The following is a 17,494-nucleotide window of genomic DNA, read 5'->3' on the forward strand; positions in this document are numbered from 1 at the left end:
GTTTGTGTTGTATTTCTAAGCCCTCATCCATTACCAATGCATGCTTTCTGAGTGGATGAATAAATGGACAGATAAAGCATGAGTTAGGAGCATGAAGCAGGGGAATTCTGGGGCTGTCTGGTTCTAAGTGCTCAAGAACTTGGAGTATAGTCCCAAATTGAAGTTCCCCTGGACCCTAGGAGGCCACTGAGCCCCACATTCAGTCAAATCCTGGTCTCTACACCCAGTTCCAAGCCAGGCCACAAAGGTCTGTGCTGTGGGGGGTGGCCACCTGGAGCTGCCAGAATGCTTTCTCTGCTCCGAAGCTAGACCTCAGGATGGGATTGGGGGACAGGGAGGTGGTGAGTTTGTTCGGGAGGCAGCTCCTCTAGGAGAAGCCTCACGATCAGTAGGGAGTATTCCAGGGCTGGGACCCCCGGGAGAGGCCCACTCAGAGCACAGCCTGCAGGGACAAACCACACACACCCCAGGCTGTTGGAAGGCTTACATGAAGAATGTGAAGAAACTGCTTTGTAAACTGGGATATGATATGGGGAAACAGGTTGGGATTGGGCTCTACAGACCAAATTTAGAATCAGAACCACTCAGAGAAAAAGCTAGCACAGCAGAGTTAAGAGGTGTAAGCTATGGAGATGTGATCCTTCCAAAATGCTGTTAAGCTGGAGGGAGAGATGTTGTTTAGGATGCCTACAGACTAACTCTTCTTCTTTCCCTGGGATGAGGACACGAATGTGCTGATGCTGAGCTTGGCTCAACAACCAGGGAGCAGGACGCTTTCAAATAGTTCCTTGAATGAAATTGACAGACTTTCCATTTCACTGTAGTAGTGAGATAAGCACTGGACATAAAAAGGCAGAGATGTAATGCAAATTGAGCTTTTCCAGCCTCAGTGAGTCCTTACTTTGCAAAGACACTGTCACTGGCCATCTGTCCCCAGCAGGGACTCTGATACCAAGGGAGGTTATGCTAAACAAACCACCTGTTCTGGTGGCCACTCCATTTCTAACAAAATATTATATCCTTGGTGAAAGTGGGAACTAGATAATCTTATAGAGGGTATAAGGGAGTATCATAGTCTCTTCCTCCCAGTGTATAGCTTTTGCCAAAAATACTGTATAAAATTAAGAATTAGGATATATTCTAAAAGAAACACAAGTGTTATCTATGTTCTTCTAACTTTTCTAAAACGCAGCAGCCTTTATAGACTCACATATTAATTCCAGAGTGCTCTACAAGGCCCTGGTCCCCAGCAACCACTGTACAGCCCCCCAGAGAAAGGCACACACATATGCTGCTAAATGTTTGACAGCTAGCACTTTGGAAGGGGGAAAGAAAAATAAAAGATCTTAGTGTTTGCTGATGTCTGTGTTATAAATACTCCTGGCCTGGCTGATTTCAAGCTTCCAAGATGAAGTTGCTGAATGAGAAGTTGAAAAGCCATACTGATACAAGCCAGCATCAGCACACCGCAGGCTCTAAGGCACACATCAACGCTCACCCTGGCTTCCCATGGACACAAGCTTGAGATGGCCTGCACCTACCTCTCTCAAAGGAATTTTTGATGTCGTTGACTTCGACCTGAGATCCTGGCACTCTGAAGATCCCCTGCTGCTGGAGTCCTAAAACAAACAAACAAACAAACAAACGAACAGAAAATGCCATGAGGCCTTGAGCTCGCCAGACCACTGCAAACATGGATGATTCTCCATTGCTTGTCTCTTTCTTCCACCATCGTTTATAAGAAAGAGCCATTCCTAGTGAAGTTCTCCTGACAGAAGCCTAAAAGTAGCCTTTGCAGTGAACTTCAGCTGGCCCAAATACTCAGCCACATCCTGCTTCATATGTCTGTCATCTCTTGCCACAGGGCTTGAAAGGAAAGGCCACAAGAAGTTTATATCAGTACTGGACCAGCGCATGACTTCGAATTTAACCAGCAGGTCAGTTCAATCAAATACCTGGTTGGTGCACTTTGCCTTCCCAGTTCACCAGCTGCATTGGTACCAAGTGGCTTGGCCTGAGTTTACAAACGCCATTTGAGTTTAACAGCCACAGAGATTTTGAACAAGAATGATCAATACCATCTGCTCAACTATTCCTACCCCTTACACTGACATCTTCTTTGTTCAAGAAAAGCTAGAGTCTATAATGCATGCTGGCCTGGGGTCAAGGAATTTGGGGGAGATTAAATTATTAAAGAAAAACAATCCCTTTTTCATGTGTTTCTACAGGGCATAAGAGGAGACCTCGATACCTGACATATAGTAGTGACATAACAGCAACCTATATGACTGAAGGAATTGAAGGGCCTCTCTCATCCTAAATAGGAATTTTAATGAGGAAGACTGTGATCTTAGGATTTAGTTTTTCTGTATAAAACAATTCTCCACATTATGAAAAGTGTTGACCCTTAAAAGGCAGGCTTTAGTCAATGCGTGGTTTATACACAGTATGCGCTCAATAAATGTTTCTTCATTTCTTTCATTACCCAATCCTGAATTTCTACCGCCCGTGGCTCTTCCCCCATCCTCCTGGTTCATCCCTGGTCAGTCACACCAGCTTTCCTTCCCATGTCAGGCCTTTATACTTGCCATCCTCTCCACCTGGCCTGCTTGGCTGGTTCCTTCCACTCAAATATCACCCCCTCAGAGAGGTGTCTCCTTAGCACCTTAGTCAAAGCAGCCTGGCCCCCCTCCAGCCATTCTCTAGCCCCTTTTAGTCCGTTTATTGGCATTATCTCCACATGAAGTCATGTTATTTGTTTCTCTGCTTGTTTATTTCCTTGTCCTCCTAACCAGTAACACACTCTACCTATGGCTAGTATTTTACCTGTTTTTTTCATGCCTGTACTTCCATTGACTAAAAGAGCACCTGCTATGAACTCTGAAGATCTATTTTTGGAGGAATGAATAAATGAGTAGATGGGGGCACAAGCTAAGTGCTGGGAGTACCATGGTCCGCACATCCCAGACACTCTGTTTCCTCCAGAGCTACTATAGTCTAGCAGCATGAACTGACTGATTGCCAACTACAGTCAGTGCTTAAAGCACAGAGATCTGGAGTTGGATGGCAACAAACTAAAATGGTTCTCCTGTCTGTACCCTCCCTGCTCCTCAGTTTTCTTAGTTCCAGGGTCTCCTCTCACCACCCTCTATCCCCTGACATGAAAGGCTCCGAAGATAACCCTCAGAATGGCAGCTGTTCCTCCAGGCGCCTTCCTTCTCGGAAGCAGACAGCAGTAACGGCAAGTCCTCCGAGATGAATTAGAAATCTCATTTCCTATGAGAACAGCCAAGCACCTGTTCTGCAGAGTGCTGACAAAACTGGCCCAAGATCAAACTTACCATATAAATTGATGTATCGGATGCAGCTCTCGACTACAAGCGGTATAGCTTGTCCTGAGTCCTTAAGAAAAAGAAATCGTGAGTTGTATTGGGCTAGGCAACCACTGCTAGAAAACAGACATTGCAAACACAGATTACAAACTCAAGCCAGAGTATTAGTACCATCAGATTAGTTGAAACAAGCAAGGAACTGCTAATCCTAAAGTCTCCACAAACAATTAGACAGCCTTCAGGTATGTGCAGGAAAAGGCATAGCTATAAATTTAAAGAAATGCTCTGTCTTCTTACTTAGCTGGCAAAGAATTAGGACTCAGGAGGCTTGACAGGCATATCTGGGAAGCAGAGGGAACCCACCCCGGGGAAGGGGCTGGAGTCTGCTCCTGAAGAGCTCTCTGCTTACCATTCCACTTTGCCCCAACTCAACCCTATTATTCCAGTGCTAAGGGATAAAAAGGCAGGATCAAGGCCTCCTCCTAGCTCTGCAGTACCTGATGCCAGAATTAAGAAGAACACACTATGGGAGAAGCAAAGCTGGTCCCACATGTCCTTCTGAGCTCTGAGAAGGGAAGTCCAGTTTTATTCATGACATTGCAACATAAACATCCAGATAACTCTTTTTTTCCTTAACAATTAACATGTTACAAATTCTAGAACAGCTAACATCAGCCATTGACCATTGAAAGGCCAACCTTAGTCAAAAAGGCTGAATAAGATGCAATTCCAAACATGTGCATCTGGGGTGTGAAAGTATTTTCAATCACTTCTTCCTACACTGGCCCATGGCCACAAAGAGCTGGACAAGGGGTAATTTTCTTTTGGATTCCATGATTGGTTGACCTCTATTATTTTGGGTCATTTAAAGAGCATAAAATCCTATTTAAACTATTTTAAAAGGGGCCAAATTAAATTGCCAGCCTCCTCAGATGATAAGGAAATAATAAGGCATATGTAATATGCTCTTGTAAAGGGACAGAAAAACCATGAATTTGGATGTTTCATGGCTCCTCCACACCCCCATGTGAATTCTTTCCTTGATTAACTATGGTCAGGGGGAGGATAACAAAATGGGCCCACTGGCAACAGGCAAGGTGGGCCCCATTCCAGAAGTCAGTACCAAAGACAGCTTCTATCCAGGTGAATGGGGCTAATGGACCTTTCTAGTAAATACCTGGTTCCTGGTTCGAGCATTTCTTCTTCCTCTGATAACAAAAAATAAACAGGCAGCAGAGCAGGAGAAAAAGAAAAGATTATGCAGGAGTAAGATCAGTTAGAGTGAGCAGATCCTTCAGAGTCCGTGAGCGCCAAAATGCAATGGCAGCCAGCAAAGGTCCAGGGAGACTGGCAACCAGCCTGCCAGTGGGGAGGGAGGGCCACCCCTGTGCCACAGGCCTCGGTGGGGCTCTGGCCCTGCCTCTAGCCAGCCTTCCATGTGGCTGCATTAGATGCCAGGTGGCAGAGGGGCCTCTATCTGTCCTTATCAAAGAGCAGAAACAGTACGTACTGGACCCTTTCCTCATCTCAGGTCCAGCCTCTTCTCAACACTGGGGCTGTTAATGTACCAATGGGCAAGAACCCACCTAAGATCCCTTAATGTTGGCCTTCCTGCCCAAGAGAAAAAGAGGGACACATATCTTCATGTGGCTACTGTAATGCTGTCTCTGGAAGTCAGCTCAGGAAACATTCTTAGTAAAGAGCTAATTCTACTGAGGTCGTGTGCACCAGGTGCCCTCTGGATAGGACCCTGCAGAATTCCACCTGATTCCAAATTCCAAACAGCCTCCCGTGCCTTCCTACCAAACACCCTGGGGAGCTTTCCTGGGTCTTCACTTGGCCTTGCTCTCCTTCCTCCCACCTGACCTTCATGCTGGCACTGAGAACACCTGAGGGACCAAAAGCTGAGAAAGGCCGGGGGCAGGAAGGGCCGTGGAGTCACTACACCTCCACAATTCGGCAGGCAGAACTGGAGCCTTTGCTTACACGAAAGCCACTGAAGTCACCCATTTGCAGGGCGCACTGTCTGTTCTTTCTGTCCCACATGCAGCAGGCCAGGCCCTGGGGGGAGTGCTTATCTCATGCAGGCTCTTTGAGGAGGCCACCTTGAAAAGCACCCTCCAGCAGATGTCATCTGTGCAGTCCCAGCATCTCAACAACTGGCATGACCACATGTGGGCTGAACCTCCCTGAATCTTAGAACTGAGCAAACAGCCTGCTCAGATGCGGCTGTATGAGCAATCTCCTAGAAGCTAATGGCTAACTAACTAACAATAACTAACATTTCATAGGCTACTGAGTGCCAGATGGCACTCTAGAAACACGGCATGTATTAGCTCATTTGACCCTCATCACACCGTCACAAGGTAGATAATTATTATTCTCATTTTATAGAAGCAAGGTGAGACTCTTCCCCCAGCTCCAGAGGGAGACTCCTGAACCTCAAGATTATAATAAAAATTGAGTTTCCCTCTAACTGAGAGGAGAAAGAAAGTCAAGGATTTTGAAAAGGAACAATTCAGGTAAGATCCTAGACATTTACAGAAGTAATTCCAACAACATTCGCCCATCATTTTTAACTCAGGGATGCCTCCTGGTCCCTCTGAACCCTCACAATGAGGGGGGCCAGTGATGGGTTTTATTGAAAAGCCTTTCATAGGTTGGGCATTTCAAAGCTGGGGATTCTTAGTTCACACAGAATTTTCTCCCAGACAGCATGTGAATCATAAAATAAAAAGAATTAAATTCTGTTTACAAAGGTTGAGGGACTGAGTACCTTATACTGCCCTTCCATCCTCTGAAAGTTAATCCTTGAGAGTGAGACCGTGCCATACGCAAGTCTGTCCACATACAGCTAGTATGTGGTATAAGTACACTGCAGTTTTAAAGAAATGCAATTATGTTTAGCAAATAGAAACTTTTTTTAGTCAAATGAGTGTTTTTCTTTCAACTAGTCCCCCGAGGAGGCTGTGCACTTATTCCAACAACGTGCCACTGCTAGTGGCTTTTCAGAGCCAGGTGACCAGCCCCACTGTGGTATATGCCTCTTGCGATCCTCTACTTCCATTGGTGTTGCAAAACTTGAGTTTGGTCACACTTTTTATTCCAAAGGCCAGTGTATCTATTCTAATACAAAGCTGGGGCACCACTGACAAAGGCCATGCTATGGGTTCTAGGGAAGACTGACCAACTGCAGCAAAGGCTGCATACTTGGAATGAGAATGTGGCTTCCCAAGGTGACTGCCTCCAGGGACACTCATATGGTTCTGATTTGTTTGGAGGAATAAAGTCAGACTACTTGACAGTCACACATTTTACATAAGGGCTCTCTAGTAAAAGACTATTTCATTAAGCAGAACACCTAATTTCCATGTCCTGTAGATAAGAGTCAGCTCCTTCCAAGTGTCCTGACTGATCACCCATGTCCAAAGAGCTGAGCAAATCTGGGGAGGCATCCCTGTCTCTGAGCCTTTGGTCATCTTGTCCCTCCTTCCAGGGCCTCCTCTGTCCTTCTCCTTTCCACTTGATTCCTACCCTTCCTGCAGAGCCCTAAGTTTCCATCCCTACTGCCCATAGCTCTTCTTGCTCTGAGCTCTTACAGAACTTGTTTCCATGGGATAACCCACCAAGTGCTCATCCTGAATCACCTTGTCCTGTCAGCTTTCCATGTCAAAAACCTCCTCAGTGGCACTAAAAGCTCCTTGAGGGCAGGGAGAAGAGCTAATATACCTTTCAGTCCCCTCCCCACTCTGCAGAATGGATTTTTTTTTTAATGGCAAGGGTGAATGAGAAGAAAGTCCCGATGGAGATAGGAGGGAAGTTGAAGAAAGAAGGACTCTTTTGACACAGCCCCACCTTCCCATGACCTTTGGGTGGCAAACTGCTCACTGGGGGTTACCTCCAAACAGTACCTCTTTCTTGACGTACCCAGGGGCTCCCCTCCTTTGGAGATCCTCCATGCCTCATGCCTCTCAAGTGTCCTCAAGCAGTCCTTGCTGTTCCCCGCCCCAGGGCAGTCCCAACTTGTGCCTGGATGTTCTACCTTCACTTTGCCCAACTGCTCCTTCCCCAGAACTCTGTCCCCAGGCAGAGGCGGTCCCGGAACCAGGCTGGTCCTGCTTACCCACTCCCACACCTGGAACCAACTCTCCCTGTCTTACAAATGCTGTGCACACCCTGGTTGAGGACAGAGGACAGAGAGCCGGAGCAGGGACAGTCTCTACTACTCCAAAGTCATCACCAAAGTCCAAGGGCCTTTATTTTTCTCCAGATTGGCCTCTTTTCTGCAGAAAGTATCTTCATTAGATGGAAGTGGGTTCTCAAATAACTGGCAGGGACCTTTCCCTGCTCCTCCTATGCAACATTAAGAATGCATGTCCCCTTTCTCAAGGGTCTCCCCCACCAGCTGCCCCTTTCAACCCCATGGTCATCTTAATCTGCCTTGAGCCATCCCTATCTGGGATCCCTTTGCATCTAAGAAGCAAGAAAAGAGAAACTCACTGAGCTGAAACACTCCTTTTTAGTTTAAGGTGTGAAGGGCTAACCTGGAATTCTAAAGGGACTACTTTAGCTCTTCTCCCTCCTCCCAAAGCACCTAACAAGCAAAACTAGCAGGAGGGTTTTCTCTCTTACAAATTTTATGTTGCTTCCAACCAGTCTCCTTTTGGGGGGATGTGGGTGTGAAGTGAGGTGAGGAGGTTTCCTAACTGCCCCTGGGGCTAGGTAAGACTGAAGTTCCTGAAGCAATAAATCATGGCTGGCAGGGACCACTGTGCTGGCTTTTCAACCCCACCCAACTTCAGTGGGTTTTGTCACAATCTTATCCCTCCCCAGGGCTGAGAGTAATGGGTAGGCACTTAGGATCAACTGGTCGGAGACAAAAGCAGCTCTGATTAGAAGCCCTCACTGAAGCTAAGAGCAGGCTGCAGTGAGGAAGGAGCTGGCTAGAGGATCTGGCTGAAGGCAAGGATTGGAAGCTCTGGTTGGTCGGGGCAGGGTTGCTGGCCCACAGAAGGAGGTGGAGAGAGGCTGCCATTACATTGGGTGCATTCGCGGACTCCGTGGCTCCCCAGCATGTACCTTAATGAATGTTTCCATACAGCCGTTAAATAGTTTATGGCTACACACTGAGAGAGGCCTAGGTCTCCTCATTTTCTGTGGCTTAGGGGGAAGACAGGGGGGCCTAGGGGAAAATGGAACAAAAGAAATCAAGAAAGCAACCAACGCAAACATACAACTGGGAAAGATGCTCTTAAACCCATGACTGGAGAACACAAAATGCAAATGGAAGCCCCTGAACCCCCGGCACATTGGCATCCAATGCTCCATCTGAAGGCCTCTGGATGTTTATGGGGAGCTCAATTTACCCACAGTGTCAGGCAGGAGCAACACTCGTATTAACACAAATGCATTCTAAATCATAGCGGGGGAATAGTACGTGTGCAGGAAACCACTGAAACTCCAATCAGATGCTGTCATCCTGCAACGCTGACCAGATGGAGGGGGAATCAGGGGAGAGAGATGTAATTTGTAGCCTGAGAAAGCAAGACACTTTCAAAGATGATCGGAAGGGTTAATTTTCATTATTTTGGCTTAAATTCATCACCAAATCTCAACCCCCAATATACCAGGGCACTGATCCTCCTAAGGCCATTTCAAATGCACTTGACTATATTTTGTTATTTAAAAGCCAGGCAAGTGTTATTCTCATTTTAGAGCTGAAGAAACTGAAGCCAGAAGGGAGGCTGCAGTTTCTTTGGGGTCCCAGGACAATGATTATATCCTGTTTTTAATCAGATACTCTTTCAATTAAAGTACTTTCAAATCCATTATCACACTTAATATTAACTCAACCCTATATGTATGGCCCCATTTTATAGAAGCAGCAACTGAAATCAACAGAGGGGAACTGGCCCCAAACACAGGCCTCTTTGGCTCCAAGTTCAAAAATTATCCCCCGAGGCCAGCTGAGGAGCCTTAGGGAAGTTTTCCCCTTCCAGTCAAGGACTCATCCACCCCATTAGCCCCTGCAAGCAGAGGAGCCATGTGGTCAGGTTGAAAGTGTCTTGCTTTACTTTAAGATTTCCATTCCCTGTGTTCCACTGTTGGCCACAGGGAGGGGAGACCATACCACAGTTCACCAGGAACAGTGAAACAGCCACAAACACCAGACCAGTTTCCAGAGTTGTTTACCATGCATACACCTGTGTTGGCTTATTTGCTCATCTCTCGTCACCCAAGTTGGCCTGACTCAATGCTGCCAGCTTTCCAGGGCAAAGGGCTTTCTGAGGTTAGGAGGAGGGCCCCTAACCAAGAGAGGCAGTTCATTTTCAAATGGCTTGGTCCACAATTTGGGGAGCAACAAGTGGGGACCCAGCCTGTACACATAATGTCCTCAGATGACAAGCAAAGACCTGGTCCCCCAAGTCTGGAATTGATTTCTGTGAATGGGCAAGAAATCTTATGGACTATGGAGCCAATTAAGGTGAATGAGATTCATGCTGCCTCTGCTCACAGGCCTTATCGTGCCTGTCTCCTTCAGCAGCCCAGCCATCTAGAGAATGTTAACCAACTTCTCCTAGGTGTTTGGGTTATTGAGCAAATGCTGCTAGCTCCAGGACATGCATGGGCAAAGACACAGCTGAATCCAAGTATCATGCCACCCAAACACTGGAACCAAAATAACAGCACAGACCAAAATTTTGAAAAGAAACAACAGGCAAGATTATTTTGAGCCCATCTTGGATCTATGTCAATTTGGTTAGCTAAGTCCATGTCATTTCTTTTTCATAAGTTAACTTATTTTTTGAGGATGTGATTATGTAGGAGTGGTATTTCTTACAGTCAATTTGCTTTTGCATTTCAAATGTGACACAAGGCCATAGGTTCTAAGTCTTGGCATTAGGAATAGCTTGAGGCTAGCAATCTTTTGCCGCCTTATTTTCGGTGTTTGGCATTTCTTTTTGTGAACATTCTCGGATCATTTCCTTATCTCACATTGCATGATATCCACAACAACTTTGTGAGGTAGGCAACAATTATTAAACCCACTTTCAACATAAGCCAGGTGAACCCATGAGAGATTAAGGAATTTGCCAAAGGTCACACAGAGAATATGTCATTGAGACTGGGAATAGAATTCAGCCCTTCCTATTCAAGAATCTGATGTGAGTGTAAAATTGGGAAGTTGGTTTTATCACAGAGCATCCAGCAGTAGCATTAAATTCTCTATTAAAATCCCAGCAAGAGTAGAGACTCTTAATGTAGGTGTCGGACACCCCATATCAAAAAAATCTAGGGTGTCCAGCTGGGGTGGGGGTGTTCCTTAAAACAAGTCCTAAGGATGTTTTCTTTAAGTTTATAAAATGGAATAAAGGGAAAACAGGATACTGTTCCCATTTCTCCTGCCCAGTCCAGAAAGCAAGGGACTGTTCAAATAACACTGGACCTTATTTATTTGTGTGGTGCTATGTGCACTGGCTGCAATCTCTGACAAGGAAACGTAGCTATCCCAACTTTGCATGACATCAAATTGATACCGACTTACTGAAGTGCTGGGTGGGGCACAAAGTGGGGAGCGGGGGGGCAGCTCAGCCAAGGAAAGTGGGGCAGCCTAAGCCTTCCATCTCTTCTGCTGCTCAGTTGCAGAGCAAAAAGGAAAGAAAGAAAGAAAGAGAGAGAGGCAGAGAAAACAGGAACAGAGAGAGCCACGGAGAGGAAGAAAGAGAAACCAGAGACCAATGTCCCCTTTCTGCCTTTTGACCAAGATAAAATTTAACATACGATGGCAACACAGGAATTGGCTTCAGAATTATTCTATGACCAAAAGGACAGTGTTAAGATTTTCCCTTGACAACCCAATAGACGTGGGTGTCAATATCTGAAATGGTAGCTATATTGTAGGTCAATGGCAGTCAGGCTCTTACACACTGCTTGGGTGTGCACAAGTGATCTCACTGCTAATCCCAACTGCAGGGACAAGCCAGCCTGGGTTAGGGAAGCCAGTCTATAGCGTGAATAACTGTAATCAAACCTTAGGTTTACATCTGGCTTTGCCATTTACCATATACTTTTCAAGTGCATTGCAGTGTCTGGTCAGCCTAAGTATGGAGTTATGAACTTGACTATTTTAAGGTAAGGTTCTTAAGTGTGAGAAAATACAAAGTATGTTGCAGCCCATGTGCAAAAATTGGTCTTTCTATGCAAGGCCAGCAGCAGCAACTTGGCTGGGGACCTGCTCACAAATCATCTAAAATGACACCAACCTTGGGCAGGATATAGAAACATCTCAGGCAAGGCCTGTAAGATTAATTTTAAAACCACTTCCAAGTTGGCCATTCACTGAACAAGTTAAAAATTATTTTTGGAAGTGAGGGGAAACGTTTCATATACTAATAAAGTTGCCTTTGACATTGCCAAGGGCCAGAGGGCAGATGGCTGGCTTTGCAGCTTAGCGCAGTGTATCTAAGTGGGAGGTCTGTAATCCTAGCTTGGATTTCCGAGGCCCGAGGTTGAAGAGGGAGTAGAAGATATCTCAGAAGGCTTTATTTAAGGGAAAGAAAAAAAAAACCCTCAACTTTTCTTTGAGGTAGACCCTGGGACGTGGTCACGGTTTTGATTACAGATCTCTCCTACAATCACATGACTTCTAAGAATTAAGGGCAAGTAAGGGACAGCTCAATTCATCCCCCACCCACACCCCCAACCCCCAGTCTGTTTCTCTATTTGTAAACTTTGGTGTAAAGTGTGGCTTCTGTTGTTCTGGGGCTATGATAACATCCTCTTGTGAGAAAAATTAATAAATAAATAAGGATTTTGTTTCTAAAAGGTTCTTAGAAAGTGAGCCTGCACATCTGCTGACCCATGTGCTGGAAGGTCCTCGCCTGGCATTATGAGTCATCCTGGGGTCCCAGACTGCCAAGGCCTAGAGGGACAGCTGCACAGACTAAGCTTCTGAGAGTCCGCAGTCTCCCCCTCCCCCATCCTAGGCCCAGAGAACGGAAAACCCTAGATCTTCCCAAGCCTCTTCCCAGCAAACTGCCTTACAGATGAGCAGGAGAGAGCTGAGGATTCATCCTCCCTCTTGCCAAGTATGACAGCTTTCCAGGATTCTGGGCCACAGGGAAGACTTTGCGGGGAAAAGATGTCATCAGGTCACTTGGCCCAGAATGAGGCAAAAAGCCGCTTTCAACTGCCGCATGATAAAAACGTACAGAACTCTGGGCCACTGGCCAAATTCATGATGGGCAGTGGGATAGTTATTGCTGGGAACTCAGAAATGGACGGGCTCTAGGAAACAACATCAGCAGTGACAGGGCTGTTTACAGGTCTAAACTGTGTAAGTAGAGGAAAGAGCCCAGTTGCTGACTATCAGCTGCCGGGTGCAAAGTGTTCACTGGCTCTGGTGTACTCGGGGAGAAGCAGGGAGGGTAATGTTGAGCAAGCTGGACAGAAAGCAGAAGTTGCCCATTCGTTACTCTCCCAGGTAGGGACGCCCCCATCAGTCCATCCAAGTGTCCAGGGGGTCCGAAGCCAGGGTGTGGGCAGCAGGGGCAGCTGTGGATATGCACATGCATATGCCCAGATGAGTGTGATACGAGCCACTCCAAAGCATTGGCAAATGGGGGCCCCAGGCTGGGCCCCCTGCTTAGACTGGGCAGTTTGCTCAGCAGCCATGTAACAGATGCGGAAATGGGTCAACAGCTGCCCCACAGCCTCTGGCCTCTACTGGTTGCCCTCAGCCACCCTGCAATATATATTACAGTCCCACCAGATGGATAGAGCCAGGGGAAAATACTGTATTTCCCACAGCAGCTCTGAAAGGCCCCTCCCCGTCACCAGCTGGGAGCAGGTGTGGCTTCATCAATCTAATGCCAGAACAAGCAAAGCAGAAGAAACAGCACGTATGCTTCCTTCTCAGCAGGGCCACGCCGCCCATGGGGTTCCTGGTGAACAGCTATCCTGTCCTGAGAATACCCCCCCGCTTCCCTGGGCACTCAGCAGGGTCTGTCCTCCCACTTCCAACCTCCCCTGCTCCTCCCACCTCACCCCACTCCCCACCTCAGGCAGTAGGAGAAAGAACAGATCCCCAGCTCTTACCTGGTTGTGCCACATTCTGCTCTCTCCCCTGCAAAGGAAAGAGTACACTGGTGTTTGTTTCTTTTTTTAACCAGAGAACATTCATCTTTTTCAAAAAATAAGAAACAACTGAATTTAATTATTTGTTAAATGTGAATTTTAATTATGCCTAAGCTATGGTCTGTTGGAAAGAACTGAGTCTTATTAAATCCCCAGTGCCTCAAATGTGTTGGGCTCCGTTCATTTCATTATTTATTGTAACATACATTTTTTCAGTGATTCTCAAACTACAGCTGACCACTTGCATCAGAATCTTCTGGGTTCCGGTTAAAAATACAGATGTTTTGGCTCTCTCATGGGCCCCTTGAATGAGAATATCTGAGCTAAGAACCAGGAATCTGCATTTTAACCAGCACCCTAAGCAATCCCTTCTATGCCCATCAAAGCTCTAGAACTCATGCACTACTTTATACCAACAAATTTACTGAGTCCCTGTCCTATGCTGGCCTGAAGGGTACCAGCCCTAAGACCTTTCTGTTGTTCCTAAAGCCTGCTACCTACCCACCCCTACCCCTCCTGCCTTCATTCTCAGCTGAAGACCTTCTCACTTCATTTGCTGGAAAAGAAAATCAGTGAGCCAGTCTCAGCATGCCTCCATGAGACCACCCACCTACCCATGCCTGCCCACTACCCCGTCTCCTGGTACTCCCGAGGCAGAGTCCCGCTCCTGACCAAGCCCAGCCCTGGCCCTTGTGCTCTGGGCCCTATCTCCTCTGCCCTTCTCAGGCTTGGTTTTTGCAAGCACTCCCCTCTCTCCTGTCTTCTGGACTGCATCCATCAGCATATAAACATGCCCCGGGCACACCTAACTTAGCTTTTTAAATAGCCCCCGTGCCCCCTTTCTCCCTCTAACTACACCCCCATCCTTCATCCCCTGCCTGAAGGAGCTGCTTAGAGGTGCGGTCAGCTCCCCACCACACATGGCCTCCGTGCTCACCGCTGCACAGAGACCGCTCTGTATGGCAGAATGCAGTCAGCGTCTGCTCTTACCTGACTTCTCAGCACCAACCACTCAGCTCCTGGCTCCCTTTTTTTTTGTAAAGCTTTCTCATGATTTTCATGACTCCACACTTTCAGGCTGCCCCCTTCCTGCCCCAGGGGCTGTTCCTCCTTTTCTCTTTCAGCCTCCTCCTCATCTGCCCAACCGCTAACTTATAAAAGCCTGGAGGTCCCCAGGATGCGTCCTGGGCCTCCTCTTCTCTTTCCACACTCCCTCTCTGGCTGGTCTCAGAGGCTTACATCTTATCTGGACTCCCTCATCTTATTTCCAGATCTCCCATTTCTCTGGAATCCAGACTCCTATCCACTGCCTTCTTTTTCATATTTTACAGCTTTATTGAGGTATAATTTATAAATCATACAACTCACCCACTTGAAATACACAGCTCAATGATCTTCAGCAAATATGCAAAGTTGTGCAACTGTTGCCACAATTCAATTTCCATCACATGAAAAAAGATCCCTTGTGCCAATTTACAGTCACTCCCTCTTCCCACCTCCAGCCTATGGCAAGCACTAATAAACTTTCTGTCTCTACATATTTGTTTATTCTGGACATTTAATAAAAATGGAATCATGCAATATGTGTGGTCCTTTACATTTGGCTTCTTTCCCCTAGCATAGTGCTTTTGAGGTTCATCCATATGACATGATTCAGTACTTTGATCTTTTTATGGTGCAGTAGAGAACATCTAGGCCAGTGCTGTCAACTGTGTATAATGCAAGCCACAATTTCTAGTTGCTACATTACAAAAAGTAAAGAGAAACAGGTGAGGTTAATTTTAACAATATATTGTATCAGCCTAATACATCAAAAATATTATTTCAGTATGTATCAAAATAAGAATTAAGAAGACAGAGTGGTATTTTTTTGGGGGGGAGGGTACTAACTCTTTGAATCTGTTGTTCATTTTACACAAGTTCAGACTTGCCATGTGTCACGGGTTCAGTGGCCACATGTGGTTGTGGCCACCACACTGAGCAGCACAGCTCTAGACTCTAGAACCCCATCCAGCATTCACATGAAGGAACTTTTTAAAGAAAGAACCAAGAAGTTATTTTCTCTGCAGAAAACAATGCTGAATGGGGTTGGGGAGCAAAACGAGGGGAGGGAGAGAGTAACAGAGGTCCAAAAGAAGAACCTGGAGCAAATCAACACACAGTTCCTTAATTTCTGACCAAAGCCACAAGCAGCTACAAGAGTGCCTGCAGTTGGCTGAACTGCAGCCAGAAACCAAAGCAGGGAGGGAGAAAAGTTAAGTAAAACAAATTGGTTCTATTTAATTTGATTGTGTGTCTGGGTTCTGGGGCAAATTCTTACCAGGTACCGTGTAAGTTAAATGTTCATGTAGACCCAAGACCCTGTGTTGAAGCTGATGGTGATCCAGGAAAGGGGTCAACCAATGGCCTGTACTGACTATAACATACATCATTTCCCTCAGAGCCATGGTCAGCTGTGTAACTCTGATTACAAAGGAGACAGAGGAGGGGTTTCCTGCCCCAGCTCCTCGTACTTCCAAAACTTCCCACTCCTCTAAGAGTTCACTATGGCCCAGTCACATTGGCCTCCTTACAATTCTGACTCGCCATAGTCCTTCCCGCCCTCTGCATGCTGTTCCCTCTGCCCCAATACTCTTTCCCCAGCCTTTCACGTGGCTGATGCTTTCTCCTCCTTCAGTCTCAGCTTAAACCTACCTCCTCTCCCCTCGCAGGCCTCCCTGATCACCCATCCTGAAGCAGGTCCTCCCATCCCTCCCTTGACATGAATAACTGTTCTCTCTCTGAGCTCCAATTTTCCATTCATAGCACTTATGACAGTTATAATTCTTTATTTAATAGTTTGCTTACTGTTGGAGGTCTCTCTTCCTCAAGAGGCAGGAACCTTGTCTGTCCTGTGTACTCTGTACCCCCAGTCCTGGCTGAGCATAACACCTTGCTTTGGATACATGGATGGACAGGTGAACGGACAAATAGGGACAGGTGGAGAAGAAGCAGGGAAGTAGGAATCAAAGGGCTTAGGTCCTGGAGTGGAATGTCAGAACACACTCAAGACAGACTTTCCTCTGGCAAGGAATCTAATATATTCCCTGTTAGATTCAGACTCACATTCCAGCTTTCAAGAACCCATCACCAACATCTTTTGGAATGTGGTGCCTCAAGTTCTGACAAAAATCAGACATCAGAAGTGCCCTGCCTTTTACCTTCTGAGACCTGTTGAGAGTTTTAAAAAATATTTTACAGTTGGTGGCTCAGTCATTTTCTAGAAGGTCAGACTGTCTGGTCCTGGCAGACATTTGCTCTGTGATGGGCTATTACATCTTGGCCTGGAAAGGTTATGTCCCACCCCTTTTATAGACAATGCACTATCCATCCTTGAGAGGCTAGAGTAAATTGAAAAATCACCTGTGTCTTGGGTGTAAACGCTGGAGCTTACAGACTACCCGGAGCAATAAAAAGGTCAGAGATCTAAGACTCAGAGATGATAATAAAGTAAGAATCCTCTGGCTAATAAGACAAAATAGCAACCACCAAAGGCATATAAGGCTGTGTATTCTTGTCCCCAGGATGTGGTGGTGACATCTGTAACAAGGAGGGCCCATATGTGGGACACTGAAGCTTTTTGAACTTGTGCGTCTGGGGTCAATCGTGTTAAAAAATTTGCTTCTACATAAGAATGACCAAAAGATCTTGAGTTTCCTTGAGCAAAGCTGTCAAAAGAGTACTTGAGAGAAACTGAGGAACTGGACATGACATATCATTTCATTAAAAAAAAAAAAAGGCCTTGCAGCGGACTCAGGGACTCCAAGAATGAACTAGTGGTTACCAAAGGGGAGGGGTGTGGGAGGGCGGTTGGGGAGGGAGGGAGAAGGGGATTGAGGGGTATTATGCTTAGTACACATGGTGTGGAGGATCACGGGGAGAACAGTGTAGCACAGAGAAGGCACATAGTGAATCTGTGGCATCTTGCTGCACTGATAGACAGTGACTGCATTGGGATATGGGTGGGGACTTGATAATATGGGTAA

General features: G+C 46.3%; 1 protein-coding gene across 5 annotated transcripts in view; it reads right to left on the bottom strand.

Moving 5' to 3' along the window:
* SRGAP3 (SLIT-ROBO Rho GTPase activating protein 3) overlaps positions 1-17,494 on the bottom strand; it is a 256,455-nt gene that overhangs the window by 39,343 nt on the left and 199,618 nt on the right. For 2 of the 5 annotated variants that reach the window (XM_073230984.1, XM_073230987.1), the window contains exons 11-15: positions 13,431-13,458; positions 10,879-10,965; positions 4,510-4,540; positions 3,342-3,402; positions 1,542-1,619 (exon numbers count right to left, since the gene is read on the bottom strand). In XM_073230984.1, coding sequence (XP_073087085.1) covers positions 1,542-1,619; positions 3,342-3,402; positions 4,510-4,540; positions 10,879-10,965; positions 13,431-13,458 — 285 coding nt within the window. Of the gene's footprint in view, positions 1-1,541; positions 1,620-3,341; positions 3,403-4,509; positions 4,541-8,411; positions 8,515-10,878; positions 10,966-13,430; positions 13,459-17,494 lie in introns of all 5 variants that reach the window. The other 3 variants (XM_073230986.1, XM_073230985.1, XR_012128993.1) reach the window with 3 other exon arrangements.

The sequence above is a fragment of the Manis javanica genome, chromosome 3 (genome assembly GCF_040802235.1).
Source record: "Manis javanica isolate MJ-LG chromosome 3, MJ_LKY, whole genome shotgun sequence".
In the NCBI taxonomy this organism is placed as follows: Eukaryota; Metazoa; Chordata; class Mammalia; order Pholidota; family Manidae; genus Manis; species Manis javanica.